The 21225-nt window shown below is 43.8% G+C and overlaps 3 protein-coding genes across 4 annotated transcripts in view; all 3 read left to right on the forward strand.

The window, feature by feature from the left end:
* LOC132777700 (ubiquitin carboxyl-terminal hydrolase CYLD-like) overlaps window positions 1–10839 on the forward strand; it is a 29399-nt gene extending 18560 nt beyond the window's left edge. Inside the window, exons 11-15 of the mRNA XM_060780117.2 lie at window positions 795–927; window positions 3008–3116; window positions 4722–4840; window positions 6138–6354; window positions 9244–10839. Of these exons, the coding sequence (XP_060636100.2) occupies window positions 795–927; window positions 3008–3116; window positions 4722–4840; window positions 6138–6354; window positions 9244–9428 (763 nt within the window). The 3' untranslated portion in view covers window positions 9429–10839. The remainder of the gene's footprint in view (window positions 1–794; window positions 928–3007; window positions 3117–4721; window positions 4841–6137; window positions 6355–9243) is intronic.
* Window positions 10840–12377: 1538 nt separating this feature from the next.
* On the forward strand, window positions 12378–14433 carry LOC132777702 (arylamine N-acetyltransferase, pineal gland isozyme NAT-10-like). The gene has a single exon (XM_060780119.2). The coding sequence runs from the start codon at window positions 12827–12829 to the stop codon at window positions 13640–13642; it is 816 nt and encodes a 271-aa protein (XP_060636102.2). The 5' UTR covers window positions 12378–12826; the 3' UTR covers window positions 13643–14433.
* LOC132777701 (uncharacterized) lies at window positions 13666–19989 on the forward strand. 2 transcript variants are annotated; one of them, XM_060780118.2, is made up of 2 exons: window positions 13666–13751; window positions 17247–19989. In XM_060780118.2, the coding sequence occupies exon 2, from the start codon at window positions 17259–17261 to the stop codon at window positions 18234–18236; it is 978 nt and encodes a 325-aa protein (XP_060636101.2). In that variant the 5' UTR covers window positions 13666–13751; window positions 17247–17258; the 3' UTR covers window positions 18237–19989. The 2 variants fall into 2 exon arrangements, with proteins under 2 accessions (XP_060636101.2, XP_067325891.1); XM_067469790.1 differs by lacking the exon at window positions 13666–13751 and adding an exon at window positions 14531–16327.
* The last annotated feature ends 1236 nt before the right edge of the window (window positions 19990–21225 follow it).

The raw sequence follows: 21225 nt of genomic DNA on the forward strand, positions 1-21225 counted from the left end.
ATATCTGACAGAATCACCTGAAGGACTTAGAAAATTCCTAAAGAGAATATAAACTGTGGGTATAAGAGTCATGCTGTATAGGATTTTGTGTTCAGTCCATGCAAAAACAAAACAGATCATTTCACAATTCAAGACCATGTTAATTATGGAATAAATTTTTCAATGTGTACGTAAGAGGTGGAATCAGTGTGATATCTACCTATCTATTTTGTCAGCACAGTTTCAGGCTTTTCTTTGTGACCATAAGAACTAGAAACTTTCACAAAGAGTAATGTGCAGTTTGATGCTAAAGTTGTGGTGTTGGGGGAGATGCACAAAACAGAAATAATTAAAGATCACCACAGGTGTGCTCTGTGTCCACATGGGAAAGACGCAATTACGGGAATCCCCGTGGAGAGGAGACCGGTATCAACACTGCAAATGTTTTGCTGCCACCTCCAAACCCTCTAGTGTTTTAAGACATTTTAATTGGATGATTAATTTTAATGAGCAGTCCTCTGTTGTTTTCTTCCTTTTGGCAACTTTCAGAGGAGTTTGCATTGTTTTCATCGCAGTTTTGCAAAGTTAGCCATATTGACAAGGCATGAAAAAGTGAATCAAAGTTTAGCATTGTTTTAATAAATTAATGAATGTATATGTTCAGGAGAGTGTAGAACTAAAAATGAATTTGAAACTGAGTGGATTATAACTTAGTTACATGTGCCCACAGACGTCCTTCACTCTCCCTTTGCCACTTACCTAGTTTCTGTGATGTTGTCCCTTCTGACTTTATTTACTTTCCCCTTCCCTCCCAGCTCAGTGGGTAAAGATCCCCACGGCTGCATCTTTTACCAAATATTTGTTGAGGACCACCCACCTCAAGTGGTGCCCACAGTGCAAGAGCTTCTGGAGGGGTCTTTGGTCACTGGAGACCTCAAGTTCACAGAGGTGAGAGTCAGAAATGACAAGTTGGTAGCAGTGGTGGCATGCGGCCATGTTCCTTAGCTGCCCTGCAAAAGGCAGGACTTCTCAAACCTTTTCCACCCCTTTTGACCTCTTTCTGCTGTGCAATCTCGCTTATATAAGTATATAAAATAGATACAAAAAGCAATCCTTTACTGATAATAAATCAGTGTAGGTAAAGCAGGCTAAACAAGCTGGTTTACATTTTTATGAAGTACAGCGGAAGCATTTTCTACAGAGTCCACAGAGTCTGTAAACACTGCACTTTCTTGCTAACAGATTAGTGTAAATGACTAAAACGGCCACTAGGTGGCATTCAGAATGTTTTTAAATTGTTGACAATGGGGTTTTGTAGGTTTTTCAGGCTGTATGGCCATGTTCTAGAAGCATTCTCTCCTGACATTTTGCCTGCAATCTCGGTTATATAAGTATATAAAATAGATACAAAAAGCAATCCTTTACTGATAATTAATCAGTGGATGAAAAGCTGACTAAACAAGCTCGTTTACATTTTTATGAAGTACAGCGGAAGCATTTTCTGCAGACACTGCACTTTGTTGCTAACAGATTAGTGTAAATGACTAAAACAGCCACTAGGTGGCATTCAGAATGTTTTTAAATTGTTGACAATGGGGTTTTGTAGGTTTTTCAGGCTGTATGGCCATGTTCTAGAAGCATTCTCTCCTGACATTTCGCCTGCATCTATGGCAGGCATCCACAGAGGTTGTGAGGTCTGTTGGAAACTAGAAAAATTGGGTTTATATAACTGTGGAAAGTCCAAAGTGGACTTTTCAACAGCCCTCATAACCTCTGAAGATGCCTGCCATAGATGCAGGCGAAACGTCAGGAGAGAATGCTTCTAGAACATGGCCATACAACCTGAAAAACCTACAACAACCCAGTGATTCTGGTCACGACAATACATTGCTGACAATTTTTCACTGCTCTCATTTTCAGTTACTACAACCCTATTTGGGGCTGGGACCCACAGTTTGAGAAAAAGTGTGTTACGGGATAGCTGCTGAACCAGACAAAATTGTCTGCTTGGCACTGGAGGATAACAGGGTTGAAGCCCATGTTCCTAATCATATTTGTCCTTATGTGTAATTTTATATTAAAAGTATTTTTCTGTTCATTTATTTATTTACCTCATTTATATCACGCCCTTCTCACCCCAAAGGGAACTCGGAGTGGCTTACAACAAAGACACAATTTGATGCCTTGGATACATATAAAAATTAGGGAGCCATTCTAATTGTCATTGTATTGTTCATTATTTCACTGAAACATTGGTTGTTGTGCTAGGAATCACTGTGCAAACACTTGGTCCCACAACCAGGACTTAACTTCCTTCCTGAAGGTCAGGAGGGAGGGGGCTGATCTAATTTCCCTAGAAAGGAGTTCCACAGCCGAGGGGCCACCACTGAGAAGGCCGTGTCTCTCGTTCTCACCAGTCTCGCTTGTGAGGGGGGTGGGATCGAGAGCAGGGCCTCCTCGGACAATCTTAACCTCCGAGATGGTTCATAAAGGGAGATATGTTTGGACAGGTAGGCTGTTTAATAAAGATATTAAATAATAACTTGCCTCTATGCCCATTGCCCCTCATGCTCTTACATATGAGTTTGCAGTGAGGAGGTACAATAACCTTAGTTTTCTGAAGTCATGATGACATTGGGGATCCCAATCTTGTTACTCCCTTGTAGAAGACTTTGTTGACCCATTTCCTTCTCAATGAAAGTGAACTAAGCCAACATGACATACTGCAAGGGCAACCCTAAACCTGGAACTGTGGTCACATTAGTTGGTGTCATTGATGAGGACATGGGTGCAACATTTCTTTTCCACCCTCCAATTCCCCTTCCTTCATTTTCTAAAGCATTTCTATCTTCATCTGAATTCTCAACCTGGAGTGATATTGTGTTACCTTTGAATGCCATTTTATGAAGAGCTCTGGGGAACATAGAAAATCTGAAAATAATCTGAAAGGGATGCACTATGGAGGAGGCCCTCTACATCATAACCTTATCCATTCTCCTACCTCACTTCTTGCTTACGTCTTTGGTAGGCCCCTTCCTGCCTCATCCTCCAGATGCCACGGAATGGAAAGAACTTCAAGGCCTTCCGCACCATTCAGCCCAGCCTGGAACTAGACCTCACTGACCTCCTAGAAGAAAGTAAGGGATGAAAGTGAAAGAGGGGAAAGCCATTGATGTTTCATTTGGGGTAGCACAGAGGGAGTGGACTAGAAGGATATTGAGAAAGAAATGAGGAATTAGACTTAATTTGAAAAATCTTCTATCTCCACCTCTCCTGGAAGGAAAGCAAGTGCTTTCAGATTGTCCATGGTCATTCTTCTCCTTGCACCAGACCTCTGTTTCTTTGTTATTGTTCATTGCCATCAATTTAGTCTTGACTGACAGCTTCTGCATACCCTAAAGCAGCATTTCTCAACCTGAGGGTTGGGACCCCTGGGGGGGTTGTGACGGGGTGTTAGAAGGGTCACCAAAGACTATCAGTAAACACAGTATTTTCTTTTGGTCATGGGGGTTCTGTGTGGGAAATTTGGCCCAATTTTATCGTTGGTGGGGTTCAGAATGCTCTTTGATTGAACTATAAATCACAGCAACTACAACTCCCAAATGTCAAGGTCTACCCCCCCCCCCCAAACTCCACCAGTGGCATATATTTGGGTATATTGAGTATTCATGCCAAGCTTGGTCCAGATCCATCATCGTTTAAGTCCACAGTGCTCTCTGGATGTAGGTGAACTAAAACTCCCAAACTCAAGGTCAATGCCCACCAAACCCCTCCAGTATTTTCTGCTTATCATGGGTGTTCTGTGTACCAAGTTTGGTTCAATTCCATCATTGGTGGAGTTCAGAATGCTCTATACAATAAATCCCAGCAACTACAACTCCCAAATGAGAAAATCAATCCCCTCCAACCCCACCAGTATTCAAATTTATGTGTAGCGGGTATTTGTGCCAAATTTGGTCCAGTGAATGAAAATACATCCTTCATCTCAGATGTTTACATTACGATTCATAACTGTAGCAAAATTATAGTCATGAAGTTTAAATGAAAATAATGCTATGGTCGAGGTCACCACCACATGAGGAACTGTATTAAGGGGTCACGGCATTAGGAAGATTGAGACACACTGCCCTAAAGGCACCAGATCAGGTCTTGGAAGCTAAGCAGGAGGAGAAACAGCCAACAAATACCAAATGCTGGAGGCTGTGTTTCAGAAGAGATAACTGGGAAAACCAGTATTTCTTGTCTAAGAATTATGAAATTAATAAAGTCACCATAAGATGGGTTGCTGTGAGTTTTCTGGGCTGTATGACAATGTTCCAGAAGCATTTGGATGACTTGAAGGCTTGCCCAAATGGATGTGAGACCTCAAATAGCTGCCGTCATCCACAGTTCTGCTCAAATCTTGCAAACTCAACACTACAGCTATCATGTCTCCTCTTAGCCTTCCCTTCTTCAGGCTAAATATGCCCAGCTCTTTAAGCCGCTCCTCATAGAGCTTGTTCTCCAGACCCTTGAACATTTTAGTCCACATGCAATACGGTCTTCTCCATTACCTATTGTCTTGAGATTTACAGAGCATTAGCCAATGAGTCATCTCTTTTCATGAGCTGTCCAAAGTACAACAGCCTTAGCTTATTTATTTTGGCTTTTCATGAGGTTTTGAGCTTGATTTGTTCCCAAACTCTTCTTTTTTTGTCCATTTCTTTGACTGAACCAAAGTATGTCTCACTAATCCATTGCAGCCCCTCGGGAGTGTTCGATCTGCCAAGAATTGGCTGTGAATGAGTGTCTGGATTGCTATGGAGACCCTAGCTTTGGCATTCGACGCATCAAACAGTTCTGCAGGGTTTGCAGTCAGCAGGTATGTTTGGCTCTGCTTCTTAGTGCAAGGGAGAATCCTCACTGAACATGGAAACATAGAATTGGATGGATTGCTGTAAGACATTAGTCTAACAACACCCTGCTTGATTCTGTCCAGCATTGATAGAACCCCAAACGCTTAAGGTTGGAAGGGGTTGCAAAAGCCAACTGTATTTTGATGTTTCTTAACCCATTTTGACTCCAGTTTCTTAACCCATTTTGATTCTGTCCAGCATTGACTCCAGAATAATCAATTTAGCTGTTGGCAGTGTAACATCCTTGCTAATCAGTGCTTTTGTGTTTCCACAACTACCTCCAAAACCAGTGAATATAGGCTTACTAATCAGGAAAGTGAGAGAGATACTTTATTTAAATATAGCTGCACCCGCCACGCGTTGCTGTGGCCAACCTTCCCTCCATCCCTCCCTCTCTTTTTCTTTCTCTCTCTCTCTCTCTCTCTCCCTCTCCTTCCTTCCTTCCTTCCTTCCTTCCTTCCTTCCTTCCTTCCTTTTTTTCTTTCCTTCTCTCCTTCCTTCTCTTCCTCTTCCCTTCCTTCCCCCCTTTCTTTCCCTTCCTCTTTCTCCCCATTCTTCCTACTCTACCTTTTCTTGGACTGCAAATCTCAGCGGTCCTGGGTTGTTATAGGTTTTTCGGGCTGTGTGGCCATGTTCCAGAATTATTCTCTCCTGGCGTTTCGCCCATATCTGTGGCAAGCATCCTCAGAGGTTGTGAGGTTTCCCAGCAGTCCTCCTGATTGGTCTCTTTATCTCTATCTAATCTATCTATCTGGAGGGTTGCTGGGAGTTGCAGTCCAGGAATAGGAAATTGGAAATATGCAGGGATTGGGATGCTCTCAAAGAAATCCAAGGAGAAGAAAGCTTGCATCTTGGAAGCAGTGCATTTGGCTCATCTTCCTCTCCTAAAGAGACTGGTCTAGGGGATGCTGGGAGCTGTAGCCCAGAAGAGAGTGTGGATATGCTATTGTGAGTTTTGTTTGCTGGGGGAGTCATTTTTGCACATGAGCAGTAGCATCTTTTGCTTTTTTGACTTTTTAAGTCCCTTCTGAGTTTCAGTGTTTTGATGAGTGATGGTCACTCATTGGCCTGATAGGTGTCTTGTGTCCAAATTTGGTGTCAATTTGCCCAGTGGTTTTTGAGTTATGTTAATTCCACAAACTAACATTACATTTTTATTTATATAGATTTGGGGGTGTGGGAGAGTGGTGTCTGTGGTGGCCTTTTGAGAAGCTTTCTATCCAGGAAAAATCTCTTTGTTCTGACATTTGGTTGGCTCTGCAGGTCCACAAGCACCGAGCCCGCCGTGGCCACCATCTGCGTCCTCTGCATCTGCCCAAGGAATTCTCCCATTCTGCGTCCCTGCCAGAAATAATCCCCCGGCAGACCATGCAGCTCTTTGGGGTCCTCTGCATTGAGACCAGCCACTACGTAGCTTTCACCCGCCAAGGCCCAGATGTCCACCAGTGGCTCTTCTTCGACAGCATGGCTGACCGTGAAGGTAAGGTACCACACATTCTCTACTTAATGGAGAGAACTCTGTAGGGAGTGAAGACACAACACTTGTGGTGTGGTAAGGAGGACCATTGAAGAGCCTGCCAAACCTGGCCCCAAACTAAAGGTGTGGAGTGTGGCAAGTTGTCAACAACATGGGGGGTTGTCCGCTCCTTTGTTTTTGTTGCTGTCAAGTTGACTTTCTTATGGCATCCCTATGACTATGAGCCCTCTAAGGACTTCACAGTCATCAACTGTATTGCTCAAGTCTTACAAAGTCAGGGCTATCATTTCCTTGGTTGACTCAGTTCTCCAGTACTGAGGCCATTCTCTTAGTACACATGTCAAACTCAAGGCCTGAATTGGCCTGCCATGTCATTTTATGTGGCTCTCCATATGGTGGACTACAACCCCTGTACTCCTCATCGTCAGACATCATGACTAAAGCTGATGGGAGTTGTGATACAGTAATATCTGGAAGGCTGTAGTTTGTTCTGTTTAGTCAGGGTTTGGGTTTAGATACAAGGCTCATGGATATGATTGTTGGGCGAGTGGGCTTATTAACATAAATGTATAGCAGAGTACAGAGTAACGGTGGCCCATGCAGTCATGCTGGCCACATGACCTTGGAGGTGTCTACGGACAACGCTGACTCTTCGGCTTAGAAATGGAGTGAGCACCACTCCCCAGAGTCAGACATGACTGGACTTAATGTCAGGGGACAACTTTTACCTTACCTAACAGCAGAGTAACTTATTAACAACAGTGTGACCCAGCACCAGTAGCCCAAAGTGACAAAAAGAACAAAAACACACGGACCAATGTTATCACTTCCATAGGAGGGTTTTCTTTATAGCAAAATAATATGGTTGCACTATTTACAAGAACAAGGTTTCCATAACACCGATAAAGATATTTATGCTTCCATGCTGGGCTTCTTTCTCATGTAGATAAAAAGCTTCACTCTCACAGGGATTCCTCTCACACTAAACTTACACAGGAGCTTCACACAGTACCTTTTACACACAGCAGCCTTCAGAGCTTTACACACGAGGTCTTCAACCTGGGGCTTCTCTCACCAGAGCCTTCTCACACAAGGCGTCACACACACTGAGGTCTACTAACTCTGAGGCCTACTAACACCGAGGTTTACCTCACACTGAGGCCTCTCTCAGACTGAAGCCTCTTTGTAATGAGGATAACTAACACTGAGACATACTAAGCTACAGGCACAGCTACCTTATAGCAAAATAATGTGGTTGTACTATTTACAAGGGCAAGGTTTCCATAACAACCTTCACACTGGAGCTTCACACGTGGGACCTTCTCATATCTAGGCTTACCTCACACAGAGGCTTCTCTCATAGAAACTTCTCACAGACTAAAGCCTACCTCACACTGTGAGACCTTCTCTAACAGGCCTACTTCAAACTGTGAAGCCTTCTCATAGACTAAGAGCTTTCTCTCACTGTGGCAAACTAACACAAAGGCCTACTAAGCTACAGGCACACCTGCTTTTGCTGAGTCATTGCATCCATGTAACCCTTTCAGTGCTTGACTCACATCTTTGTAATTAAAAATACCTAATTAACTTAAAATATTTCTGACAATGATGCCTGACTTTAAAATGTCCTTTCACCTTTCCTCAACCTCAAAGCCACAAGTGCTGTTGGGTTGCCATTCCCATTAATCCCAGTCCACATGGCAAATAATCAAAAGTGATGGGAATTGTCATTGAATACCATTTGGGGACCCAAACTGGGTAAAAACTAAAGAGCACTGACCACTATGTTAAAAAAAATGAAGTTGGCTCTCTGTATCCACGGATTCTCCATCCATGGTTTTAACGGCGCTTTGAAGGTCACCATAAGGCAGACGTGGCCCTTGATGAAAATGAGTTTGACAACCCTGCCCTACTAAATCCAAATTTACAAGGCGGTATAGTCTCTTCTGTTAAAGCAGTTCATTTGAGCTGCTTTGAGTCTCCTTTGTGCAGTGAGAAAGTGAGGTATAAATAAACAGGAGCCCCCAGTGGTGCAGTGGGTTAAACCCCTGTGCCGGCAGGACTGAAAACCAACAAATCACAGGTTTGAATCCGGGGAGAGGCGGATGAGCTCCCTCTATCAGCTCCAGCTCCTCATGTGGGGACATGAGAGAAGCCTCCCACAAGGATGATAAAAACATCAAATCATCCGGGCATCCCCTGGGCAATGTCTTTGCAGACGGCCAATTCTCTCACACCAGAAGTGACTTGCAGTTTCTCAAGTCGCTCCTGACATGACAAATAAATAAATAAATATAAATAAATAAACAGAATAGGAAGATATCCAGTGTATAACTGTGTTTATTCTTTTCTCATCTTGTGTCCAATTCTGGGCACCACAATTAAAGGGAGATGTTGACAAGCTGGAATGTGTCCAGAAGAGGGTGACTAAAATGATCAAGGGTCTGGAGAACAAGCCCTATGAAGAGCGACTTAGAGAGCTGGGCATGTTTAGCCTGAAGAAGAGAAGGTTGAGAGGAGACTTGACAGCCATGTATAAATATGTGAGAGGAAATCACAGGGAGGAGGGAGCAAGCTTGTTTTCTGCTGTCCTGGAGACTAGGACGCAAAACAATAGCTTCAAACTACAAGAAAGGAGATTCCACCTGAACATTAAGAACTTCCTGACTGTGAGAGCTGTTCAGCAGTGGAACTCTCTGCACTGGAGTGTGGTAGAGGCTCCTTCTTTGGAGGCTTTCAAACAGAGGCTGGATGGCCATCTGTCGGGGGTGCTTTGAATGCGATTTTCCTGCTTCTTGGCAGAAAGGAGTAGGACTGGATGACCCACGAGGTCTCATCCAACATTATGATTCTATGATCTGGTGTTTATCCCATCCTCACTCTCTTTTCCAGGTGGCCTGAATGGCTTTAACATCCCACGCGTCACGCCCTGCTCAGAGGTGGCAGAATACTTAGAAATGTCCCCAGAGGAGCTTCGGAGCCTGGACCCCAAATCCTTGCCCGCTTGTGCCCGACGGCTGCTCTGTGATGCCTACATGTGCTTCTACCACAGCCCTTCACTTGGCCTCTACAAATAAGAGCCCGGATGGAAGAATGTCACAAATGCAAACTGTGGGACCCCAGGGATCTCTCACTGTCGACCTGGGGCCTTTGATCAAAAAATATTTATGTCCTGGAATGGTAAACTATCCAGAAATAAGTGCTTCAGCTACATGGGGACTATTTATGGCTGAAGCCAGATTGGGTTTGCCAAGTTCCTTAGGATGGAGTTTTACAAAGCATTTAAACCAAAAGTACTTTCACAGTACAGGTTTGTTGGCGCATGTAGAGAAATCAGCTAATGTGTGTGTGTCAATTGTAAAATAAGATGCATGAAGCTGATTGGTCAGGTTATGACTGCGGAACAGGCTGAGCCTGGGAATTTTGGTTACTGCTGCATTTTTGTTCAGGCTTGAGCTATGCGGATTGAGAGAGAAAAATAGAAGAAGAGAGAGAGAGAGAGAGAGAGAGAGACGGTGTGGTGTGTGCTCACACTTCATGACCTGGTGAAGTTTGTCCAACATGGACAAAAAAACCATTTAAAATCTCTCATAAAAGGACATTATGTGAGCTGTTGCAACTGATCACATTGTATATATGTCGTTCTGAACTACAAACCGTAAACTACTTGTTCTTTGTATTGTTGATTGGAACTAGGAAAAAGGGTTTATAAAATGCTGTGTCCATCAGCCATAGCAGAGCACCTGATGAACCAACCTGGACACAGCATTTTATTTGAGAACACAGAAATGCTGAACCACTCTCACAACCACCATGTCAGATTACACAGAGAACCACTGAAATACACAAGCAGCTGAACAATTTCAACAGAAAGGAAGAAACCATGAAAATGAACAAAATCTGGCTACCAGTATTAAAGGACTCAAAAATCACAACAGCAAAACAACAGAGGGGAAACAAACAGGCACATAAAATCACTCTCAACAAGGGATTCCCCCCGGGCACTTCCAAGCCATTGAATGCTAATCAAGGTGATCAGCTGAAACATTCACATCTAGCCCCAGCAAACAAAAGTCCTTTGTCTCACCCTGATCATTCCACAGATATATAAACCCTTTTTCCTACTTCCAACAGACCTCACTACCTCTGAGGATGCTTGCCATAAATGCAGGCGAAACGTCAGGAGAGAATGCCTCTAGACCATGGCCATATAGCTCGAAAAAACCTACAACAACCCACTACTTGTTCTTTATTATTCATCTGTGTGGCATGTTTTCTTTCTCTGGCAAGGCAGAGTGTGGGCTGATCAAATGTGAACTACATGTGGTTTATTTTACATTATGCCACAAGGTTGAGCATCCTTCCAACATTCTCCAAAATGGTCTGCATGGCTGGCTGAGAGGGTCACACTTTGGCTTTTTGATGATTCCATGTACATGGGCTTTTTTTCATACAGAACGTTATTAAAAAACATTGTGTATGCATCTACCTTCAGTCTATATGTATAAGATAAATCGATGTTGTGTTTAGTTTTGAATCCACCTCCAAGATAGTTCATTATGCATTATATTATGCATTATATGAAAATACTATTCCAAAATCCACCCAAAACTCCACCAAATTTACAAAAATAGAGGTGTTTCAGGAGATGTGGCGATGATAACATATTAAATCTAGAACTTCCATAGTAGAATTACGGAGAGATTTCTTTCCTGAATTTGAGATACAGATCAATATGAAAATACTACTACTACTACTACTACTACTACTACGAAGAGGAGGAGGAGGAGGAGGAGGAGGAGGAGGAATGCCTGCTGTGGACTCATCTTGTTATGTTTCTTATTGTTGTTGTTGTTGTTGTTGTTGTTGTTGTATTGTAAAAACACAATCCAGAGCAGAAGAGAAAACTGGCAAAAGAAGGCTCTCCATGCATAGTTTTCGCAAAAAATTGAGAGCCAAATTCACAAAGAAAAAACATGGCTGAGGCTCACAAAAGGAACTCTGAAAAAGGAGACGGAGGACTTGATTCTGGCAGCCCAAGAACAAGCCATTCGAAGCAATGCCATCAAAGCCAGAATTGAAAAGTTGACAACAGAACCCAAGTGTAGACTCTGCAAGGAAGCAAATGAAACAATAGATCACATCCTCAGCAGCTGCAAGAAGATCACACAGACAGACTACAAGCAGAGGCATAACACCATTGCACAGATGGTTCATTGGAACTTGTGCCACAAATACCATCTGCCTGCGACAAAGAACTGGTGGGATCAACAGCCGGAAAAAGTTACAGAGAATGAACATGCCAAACTCCTCTGGGACTTCTGGATTCAGACAGACAGAGTTTTGGAGCATAATACTCCTGACCACACAATCGTGTTAAAAAATAAAGTATGGATCGTCGATGTCACAATCCCAGGTGACAGCAGGATTGAAGAGAAACAACTGGAAAAGCTGACATGATATGAGGATTTAAAGATCGAACTGCAAAGACTCTGGCACAAGCCAGTAAAGGTGGTCCCAGTGGTGATTGGCACACTGGGTGCAGTGCCTAAAGACCTTGGCCTGCACTGAAAAACAATCAGTGCTGACAAAATCACCACCTGTCAGCTGCAAAAGGCCACCCTTTGCAGATAATCACACAGTCCTAGACACTTGGGAAGTATCCGACATGTGATCAAATACAAAAGCCAGCATAGTGCTCTTATTTGCTGTGTACTAATCTTGTGGTGTATCAAATAATAATAATAATAACAACAACAACAACAACAACATCACACAGTCCTTAATTGCTTGGGAAGTGTTTGACTTGTGACTTTGTGATACAAAATCCAGCATATATATCTCATTTGCTGTATCATACTGTGTTTTTGTGTCAGTATAATAATAATAATAATAATAATAATAATAATAATAATAATTGTATTACCTGCCTCTCCCTGTGGCTTGAGGCAGGATACAACATCATGTTTTAAGAGATAAAACACTATTAAGAGATAAAACACTATTAAAAGACATACAGAAAAATACAAGTTAAAATCCACGGATAAAATGCAGGTTAAAATTGACCATTATGCTACTGATCCTCTTCACTCATGAATCTAGGATATCGTTGACTACAAAAGGGTTAAAGTCCTGCCATGAAGTTGAGAAAGAATCTAGAAAGAGGTGGAGTTTAATTTTTTTTTAAAGCCTGTGCTCACATGAACTCTCCCATTTACTTCCTGGAGAGCAAATCCTACCAGCTGTATCCGCAGATGAAAGGATTTCTGGAGAAGAGGAGGAGGAATCCGGTCGACAAACCAGCACTCAGCAATTACGGGGTTCACCCTCATTTTGCCAAGTTGGACAAGAAGAATTGAAACCCACCAAAGGAACTGAAATCCACCAAGCAACTGAAGGAGTTGAAAGTGAGGTCTGAAAGAAATCTGGACTCAATTTCTTACCCTTCTCCTCTATTGCTTAGGTTCGGTTCAACATGGATGTTGGTTGTTACCTGCAACGCATCGGGTACCAAGGTCCTACCGAACCATCTTGGGAGACCTTGTTTGGTCTTCACCGCTGCCACCTCCTCTCTGTGCCCTTTGAGAGTCTCAGCATCCACTGTGGAGAACCCATCACTCTGGATTTACCCCACATCTATGACAAGATCGTCCGGCGTCACCGAGGCGGCTTCTGCTATGAGCTGAATGGTCTTTTCCTGTGGCTACTGAAAACCTTGGGATTTGAGGCCAAAGGTGTGTCTGGACGTGTCCGAAACCGCATCACTGGGTGTTACGGTCCTCCCTTGGACCACTTGGTGATTTGGGTTCAGCTGGACGGGAACCACCTACTTTGTGATGTTGGATTTGGTGAAGGGTTCATGGATCCATTAGTGCTGAAACCAAACATGGAGCAAGTCCAGGATGGTGGCATTTTCCAGCTGGGTCTGACTGGGGACATTTGGGTCTTGGAGAGACGAGCTGTGTCTGGAAAAGAGGGGAGACCTTTATATAAGTTCACCCTTGAAGAGAAGAAGCTGGATGACTTTACTGATATGTGCCTCTACCACCAGACTTCACCCAGCTCCGTTTTCACATGCAAATCCTTTTGCTCGTTGCACAAAGAAGATGGTGGGCGCCTGACCTACATAGGTTGGCGTCTCATCACTACAAGAGGAGAAGAACGTACAGAGACGACTCTGGATGGCTCTGATATTCTAGCAGTACTCAGTGAAAAATTTGGAATCAAACTCGAGAAGACCTTGAAGCCCAAAGATGAACAAATTCTGCCTCCTCCTGAGGAAAACTTTTGATGGAGAAATGTAATTGTTATTCTATTGATACCGTGATAAGATTTTGGAGCTGGTCAATACTGGAGCATAGATAAAACACTTCTTAAAAGGACAATCCACAAATAATCTGGTTAGTATGGGCACCCAGAATCTGCACTTGCCATACTGGCTTGAGAATTTTGAGCATTGTCTCAATAAAAGAAGCTTCTCTGATGTGCTCTTTAAAGGACTTCTTCCAATACAGTTCTGTAATTGGGACACAGACAGTCTTCCTTAATTAATTTCCCTCTAAATCAGTGTTTCTCAACCTGGGGTCGGGACTTCTGGGCGGGAGGTCATGAGGGGGTGTCAGACGGGTCATCAAAGATCATCAGAAAATACAGTATTTTCTGTTGGTCATGGGAAGCTTCTGTGTGGGAAGTTTGGTCCAATTCTACCTTTGGTGAGGTTCAGAATGTTCTTTGTAGGTGAACTATAAATCCCAGCAACTATAACTCCCAAATGTCAAGGTCTATTTTCCCCAAACTCCAGCAGTGTTCAAATTTGGGCATATTAAGTATCCGTGCCAAGTTTGGTCTAGATCCTTCATTGTTTGAGTCCACAGTGGTCTTGGGATATAGGTGAACTACAACTCCATAATTCAAGGTCAATGCTCACCAAACCCTTCCAGTATTTTCTATTGGTCATGGGAGTTCTCTGTGCCAAGTTTGGTTCTGTTCCATCATTGGTGGAGTTTGGAGTGCTCTTTGATTGTAGGTGAACTATAAATTCCACAACTGCAACTCCCAAATGACAAAATCAATCCCCTCCCCCCCCCAAAACCCCACCAGTATTCAAATGTGGGCGTATCGGGTATTTGTGCCAAATTTGGTCCAGTGAATTAAAATGCATTCTGCATATCAGCTATTTACATTACAATTCATAACAGTAGCAAAATTACAGTTACGAAGTGGCAATGAAAATAATTTTATGGTTGGGGGTCATCACAATATGAGGAACTGTATTAAGAGGTCGTGGCATTTTTTTGTGTCAGGAGCAACTTGAGAAACTGCAAGTCACTTCTGGTGTGAGGGAATTGGATGTCTGCAAGGACGTTGCCCAGGGGACGACTGGATGTTTGATGTTTTACCATCCTTATGGGAGGCTTCTCTCATGTCCCCGCATGGGGAGTTGGAGCTGACAGAGAGAGCTCATCCACACTCTCCCTGGATTCGAACCTGTGACCTATCAGTCTTCAGTCCTGTGGCACAAGCGTTTAACCCATTGTGCCACCAGGGGCTCCTGTCGCAGCGTTAGGAAGGTTGAGAAACACTGCTCTAGATTACCAGGATGGATGGGGATGGTGGGAGCTGTAGTCCTAGACATTTGGGGGAAGTATGGTGTTGGGGAATGCTGGGTTTACTGGTCAAACAGCACCCCCCTGTGGCAGGAACAAAGCACAGCCTCCAAAAGATGCTGAATGATGAGAAAAAGCCTAAATATTCCTCTATTTGTTGTCTGTCTTGTCATTGTATAATCGTCATTGAATGTTTGCTGTATATGTGTTCTGTGATACGCTCTGAGTCCCCTTTTGGGTGAGAAGGGTGGAATATAAGTACTGTAAATAAACCCTCCTGTAAGCTCCCCAATTGAAAATTCTTCCTCTAAGATGTAAACATACAGAATGGGGGATGCGTGGCTCAAGTGAAAACGATCTTGGGGTCCTCGTGGACAACAAGTTAAACATGAGCCAACAATGTGATGTGGTGGCAAAAAAGCCAATGGGATTTTGGCCTGCATCAATATGAGCATAGTGTCTAGATCTAGGGAAATAATGCTACCCCTCTATTCTGCCTTGGTTAGACCACATCTGGAATATTGTGTCCAATTCTGGGCACCACAATTCAAGAGAGATATTGACAAGCTGGAATGTGTACAGAGGAGGGCAACTAAAATGATGTGGAGAAAAAGCCCTATGAGGAGCGGCTTAAAAACCTGGGCATGTTTAGCCTGCAGAAGAGAAGGCTGAGAGGAGACATGATAGCCATGTATAAATATGTGAGACAAGTCATAGGGAGGAGGGAGAAAGCTTGTTTTCTGCTGCCCTGGAGACAAGGACACGGAATAATGGCTTCAAAGTACAAGAAAGGAGATTCCATTTGAACATTAAGGAAAAACTTCCTGACTGCAAGAACCATTCAGCAGTGGAACTCTCTGCTCTGGAGTGTGGTGGAGGCTCCTTCTTTGGAAGCTTTTAAACAGAGGCTGGATGGCCATCTGTCGGGGGTGCTTTGAATGCAATTTTCCTGTTTCTTGGCAGGGGGTTGGACTGGATGGCCCACGAGGTCTCTTCCAACTATATGATTCTAAGTTTCCAAACACTTGCCTCTTCTCAAATTCTGCTGGACATTGAGATAAGCCTTGTGCAAAACACTGATAGCTGCTTTTTGCCTTATGGGCTTAGCAGATAAAAGGGAGGGATTTCATCTCAAGAGAATTTGGGCATGAAGATGATAAGTTGGTTCCCTTCCATCACAACTAGGGAAGAGAAAAGAGTACACGGCGCTGCCGGAGACAAGGAGAGGGCATATCAAACAATTTATGGCTGGGAACACAAAGGGAGGCAGTTTTGGTTAGAAAGGAGAGACCAAAGCTGGAAGGAAGAGACAAGATGATTCGACTGGCATAGACTCAGAACACTGACAACCAACGTGCAACTTAACAAGTGTAAGAATTGGGAATGGGACGGTGGGTGGATTGAATCAGGATAAGCTTGGGAAATGGAGGCGGTTGTCAAAAGCTGCAAATTACTGGGAAAAGCAGATCAGGTTGAAAATAGTATAACACAGGATGGTTTCCAGTTTTTATGGTGAAATCTCTTTGCTTTTCGCGAATGTGCTAACAGACGTAACCTCAATAAGTAAAGTTTTACCTAACTCATTGTTCCAGGTGGGCAAAGGTTGTATCTGTGTAATATTTACCTAATTGCATATGGCTGTTTAAAAGGCTAAGGTAAAAGGTAACGGTTTTCCCCTGACATTAAGTCCAGCCGTGTCCGACTCCAGGGGTTGGTGCTCATCTCCATTTTTAAGCCAAAGAGCCGGCATTGTCCGTAGACACCTCCAAGGTCATGTGGCTGACATGACTGTAGGGACCGCCGTTACCTTCCTGCCAGAGCAGTACCTATTGATCTACTCACATTTGCATGTTTTTGAACTGCTAGGTTGGCAGAAGCTGGGGCTAAAAGCAGGAGCTTACCCTGCTCCCTGGATTCGAACCAGTGACCTTTCAGTCAGCAAGTTCAGCAGCTCAGCGCTTTAACCCACTGCGCCACCGGGGGCTCCAGAAAAGTAGTATCAACTGCATTCATTGTACAGTGTAGATGCACCCTTGGCTAGGAATATGCTAGATATTATTCCTGTCCAGCTTTTCCTTACAAATAAACCTGAACAGGACAAACACATCCATCACCTTTTTAAATCCTCATGGATCAAACTTCAAATTGAGAAGAGTCGCTGGTACTAATATTTCATTGTGAGCAATAGATGATGGACAATGTGTGCTGGGGGAAGGATAGAGTTTATGAAACTTAAATCACTTATTTTCTTATTCTCCATCTCTGTTTTCCATCTTCCTCCCCATAAAGGCCTTAGATGCAATGGCCCCACAGAAAGACATACCCAATGTCCACATTTTCAGCACCAGGGTTGGAGATGTGATTGTCCGGCCGGATCTGAATTGTTACCTGCTCCTGCCTCCTTTGCCGACCTCACCTTGTGCCGATCTGCGTCCTCTCCACTCTTCTTTAAGGGGCGGCCAACACTATTTTGGCTCCCGATGGCACAACTCCATCTACGTCATAAAAGACAACAAAATCCTGGAAGCTGAAGACCTCCACACTGGGACCAGCAAAGAACCTCGTCTTTTGCACCCCAGTTGCTGTGATGGGCAGCATTACTTTGCCATCACCAGTGGATCCTTTGGCATCATCCTCAGCCCAGGCAGTGTCACAGCAGTGAAAGACCTGACAACAGGGGAACCAGAGCTAGCCACTGTTCCGGGACAACATTGGTGGTCCAAAGAGAAGATGGAAAGCCACCAGAGCTACCTCTATTGGCAACTGCAGGACAACTTCAGCGGAGAGCTCTTCTCTTTCCACCCCAGTTTCCTCAGCTTCTTGCCGGGGGGTCTTGGCTTCCTTAAAGGGTCGGCGTACGGGGCTTGGGAACTGGTGGACACCTACCACAACCACTCTGACGACCCCATCACCAGCACGCAGGGCATCTTCATGAAGGTGGGCTGTGCCAAGGAGAAACTTGCCAACATTGGGACCAATTGGACGGCCTCGCTGTCGGATTCTCCAGACCCCGGATCCATTGCCATCGCAATAGCCAAGTCCCAGTTTGCGTTACCCATCCAATACGGAGGTCTCGGCCTTGACGCAAAGCAGGAGGAATGGGAAGAAGCCCGCGAGGTCGAGATGAGCGTACGATTCGCACTGCAACCCAATGAAGTTTCCTATGTGTGGCAATACCAGCTGGGTCTTGGGAAAGAAGTCATTTTGTTTTGTAGACAAATTAAAGTCACCAACAGTCGCGATCCTCCCAGTGAGATCCCCTTGCTTCCTTCCTCCTAAATTTTAGCTCAATTGTTGCTGTAGTTCAAGCATGGGTTGTTGTGGTTCAGCCAGCTGATGATAATGAGGGGTTTGGGGTGCAGGGCCTACTGTTTCTGTGGGTGCCCAGACAGAGGAGTGTTGGAGCAAGATGGTTCTCAGTCTGGGAGAACAGAAGGATTTTTGGAGCAAGGTGTTGTTTCTGAGTGTGGGAATGAAACTGCTTTGGAAGCCGACAGGCAGGGAAGGGAGGATAACATGAGCTCATCCAAAGAAACAGCTGGCTTCTCCTACAGGGGAAGAAATTCAGGTGCAAGCAAAGCCATGGGAAGGATAGGCAGAAGTGGCCTCTCAAGGTCAAAAGAATGTGTTCATGTATTGCAGCCCTTAAATGAGAGAGAGCTGCTAGGATTTCAGATCAAGCAACGTCCTGACTTGTTCCTGGTTCATGCTCCAAGCTCTAGATCAGTGTTTCTCAACCTGGGGGTCAACGAGGGGGTGTCCAAGGGGTCGCCAAAGACAATTATAAAACACAGTATTTTCTGTTGGTCGTGGGAGTTCCATGTGGAAAGTTTGGCCCAATTCTATCATTGGTGGAGTTCTGATTACTCTTTGATTATAAGTGAACTATAAATCCCAGCAACTACAACTCCCAAATGTCAAGGTCTATTTTCCCCAACCCCACCTGTGTCCACATTTGGGCATATTGAGTATTTGTGCCAAGTTTGGTCCAGATGCATCAGTGTTCTCTGGATGTAGGTGAACTACAACTCTAAAACCCAAGGTCAATACCCATCAAACCCTTCTAGTATTGTCGAAGGCTTTCATGGCTGGAATCACTAGGTTCTTGTGGTTTTTTTCGGGCTGTGTGGCCATGTTCTAGAGGCATTTTCTCCTGACATTTCGCCTGCATCTAAGTCAAGCATCCTCAGAGGTAGTGAGGTCTAGTATTTTCTGTTGGTCATGGGAGCTCTGTGTCCAAAGTTTGATTCAATTCCATCACTGGTGGAGTTCAGAATGCTCTTTGATATTGTAGGTGAACTATAAATCCCAGCAACTACAACTCTCAAATGACAAAATCAATCCTCCCCTTAACCCCACCAGTATTCAAATTTGGGCATATTGAGTATTTGTGCCAAATGAATGAAAATACATCCTGAATATTGGATATTTACAAGATGATTCATAACAGGAGCAAAATTACTGTTGTGAAGTAGCAACGAAAGTAATGTTATGGTTGGGGCCACCACAACATAAGGAACTGTATTAAGGGGTTGCGCCATTAGGAAGGTAGTGAACCATTGCTCTAGGCCTACAATTTCTAGTCAAGTTTTGCTTCCTGCTTTAAGTGTTTACCTATGGATTCCTGCTCTTGTTTTGTTCCTTGTTTTCTGGATTAATGTTCAAGTTTTAACTTGTTTTTGGATTTACCTTTTGCCTATGGGACTTGTTTTCTACATGCACACTTGGATTTTTACTTTTTTATTTGCTTAAGGTGGTTTTGGCCCTTTCTTGTATGTGTTTTATGAATAAACTATTCATTACCATGTCTGGTTTCCTGGTGAGTGCTTTGAGCAAGGTGAATTCCTGCTGAGATGCAACATGGGCAAACTTGGACTTCAACTCCCACAAAACACCTGGGGGTTGTAAATTTGCCCATGCCTGCTCTGCTTCTATAGTTGCCTACCCTTTCCCTCATTGGAATATTATTGCCAAAATATTTTTTTTTCTTTGGAGAAGCTTCTTCATGTGCATCTCAATGTGCAAAACTTAAATAAAGTTCTTTTTAAAACAAAGGTTTCCTTCTCCCAGGGATTCATTTTGTACCAGCAACCCTCACTACAAAGAATGCCAACAGTGTTAGTGCTGTGCACCCATCATCACAGCTTGGAAAGGCTATTTTGGAAGGACTAAATGTACCCAGAAGGGTCCCTTGGTGGCACAGTGGGTTAAACCGCTGAGCTGCTGAACTTGCTGAATGGTCGGCGGTTGGATTCCGGGAAGCAGGGTGAGCTACTGCTGTTAGCCCCAGCTTCTGCCAACTTAGCAGTTTGAAAACATGAAAATGCGAGATGGATAGGTACCACTTCTGCAGGAAGGTAATGGTGCTCCATGCAGTCATGCTGGCCACATGACCTTGAAGGTGTCTACGGACAACGACGGCTCTTCGGCTTAGAAATGGAGATGAGCACCACCCCCTAGAGTCGGACACAACTAGACTTAATGTCAAGAGGAAACCTTTACCTTAAACGTACCAGAATCCTCCTCCAGCCAACCAAACAAGGCCGCAATGTTTGGGAAATTCTGGGAAATATAATCTCCAAAAGGTTTTGCAGAGACAATTCTCACTACAATGGAGACATTGTGGGATTCTGGAGAATGCAGTCCCCAAAATAATTTGACTGCAGAGTTGTATGTTATTGAATTCCCGGGAATTGTGTTATGTAGCGTTATTATCATAATGTTTATTTATACCCTGCTTTTTCTCCCCACAAGAAGCCTCAAAGTGGCTTAAAATAAAAGCCTTTCCATACCATCCGAAATCCAAAAATATGCAAACATTAAGGGAAATACATATGTGATACAACAAAAACCCTCCTGACAGATGGCTACCCACTGTATGCTTGGAAGCAGCATATTCCTCTGCTGAACAACTCATAGTATAGAATCATAGATTAGGAAGAGACCCCAAAGGGCCATCCGGTTGTGCAGGAATGCACAATTAAATCTCTCCTGACAGATGGCCATGTAAAACCTGTCGAGGGGGTGCACCCTTTGATCATGTTCCATTGCCCAAGAGTCACCCAGTTGTGCAGGAATGCACAATCAAATCCCTCCTGACAGATGGCCTTTCAAAACTTTTTGAGGAGGCACATCTTTTAAGCATGTTTTATTGCCCAAGGATCATCCAGTTGTGCACAAATGCACAATCAAATCCCTCCCAAGAGGTGGCCATGCAAAACCTGTCAAGAAGGCACATTGTTTGAGCATGTTCTATTGTCCAAGGGCT

Source organism: Anolis sagrei, chromosome 6 (genome assembly GCF_037176765.1).
Source record: "Anolis sagrei isolate rAnoSag1 chromosome 6, rAnoSag1.mat, whole genome shotgun sequence".
NCBI lineage: Eukaryota > Metazoa > Chordata > Lepidosauria > Squamata > Dactyloidae > Anolis > Anolis sagrei.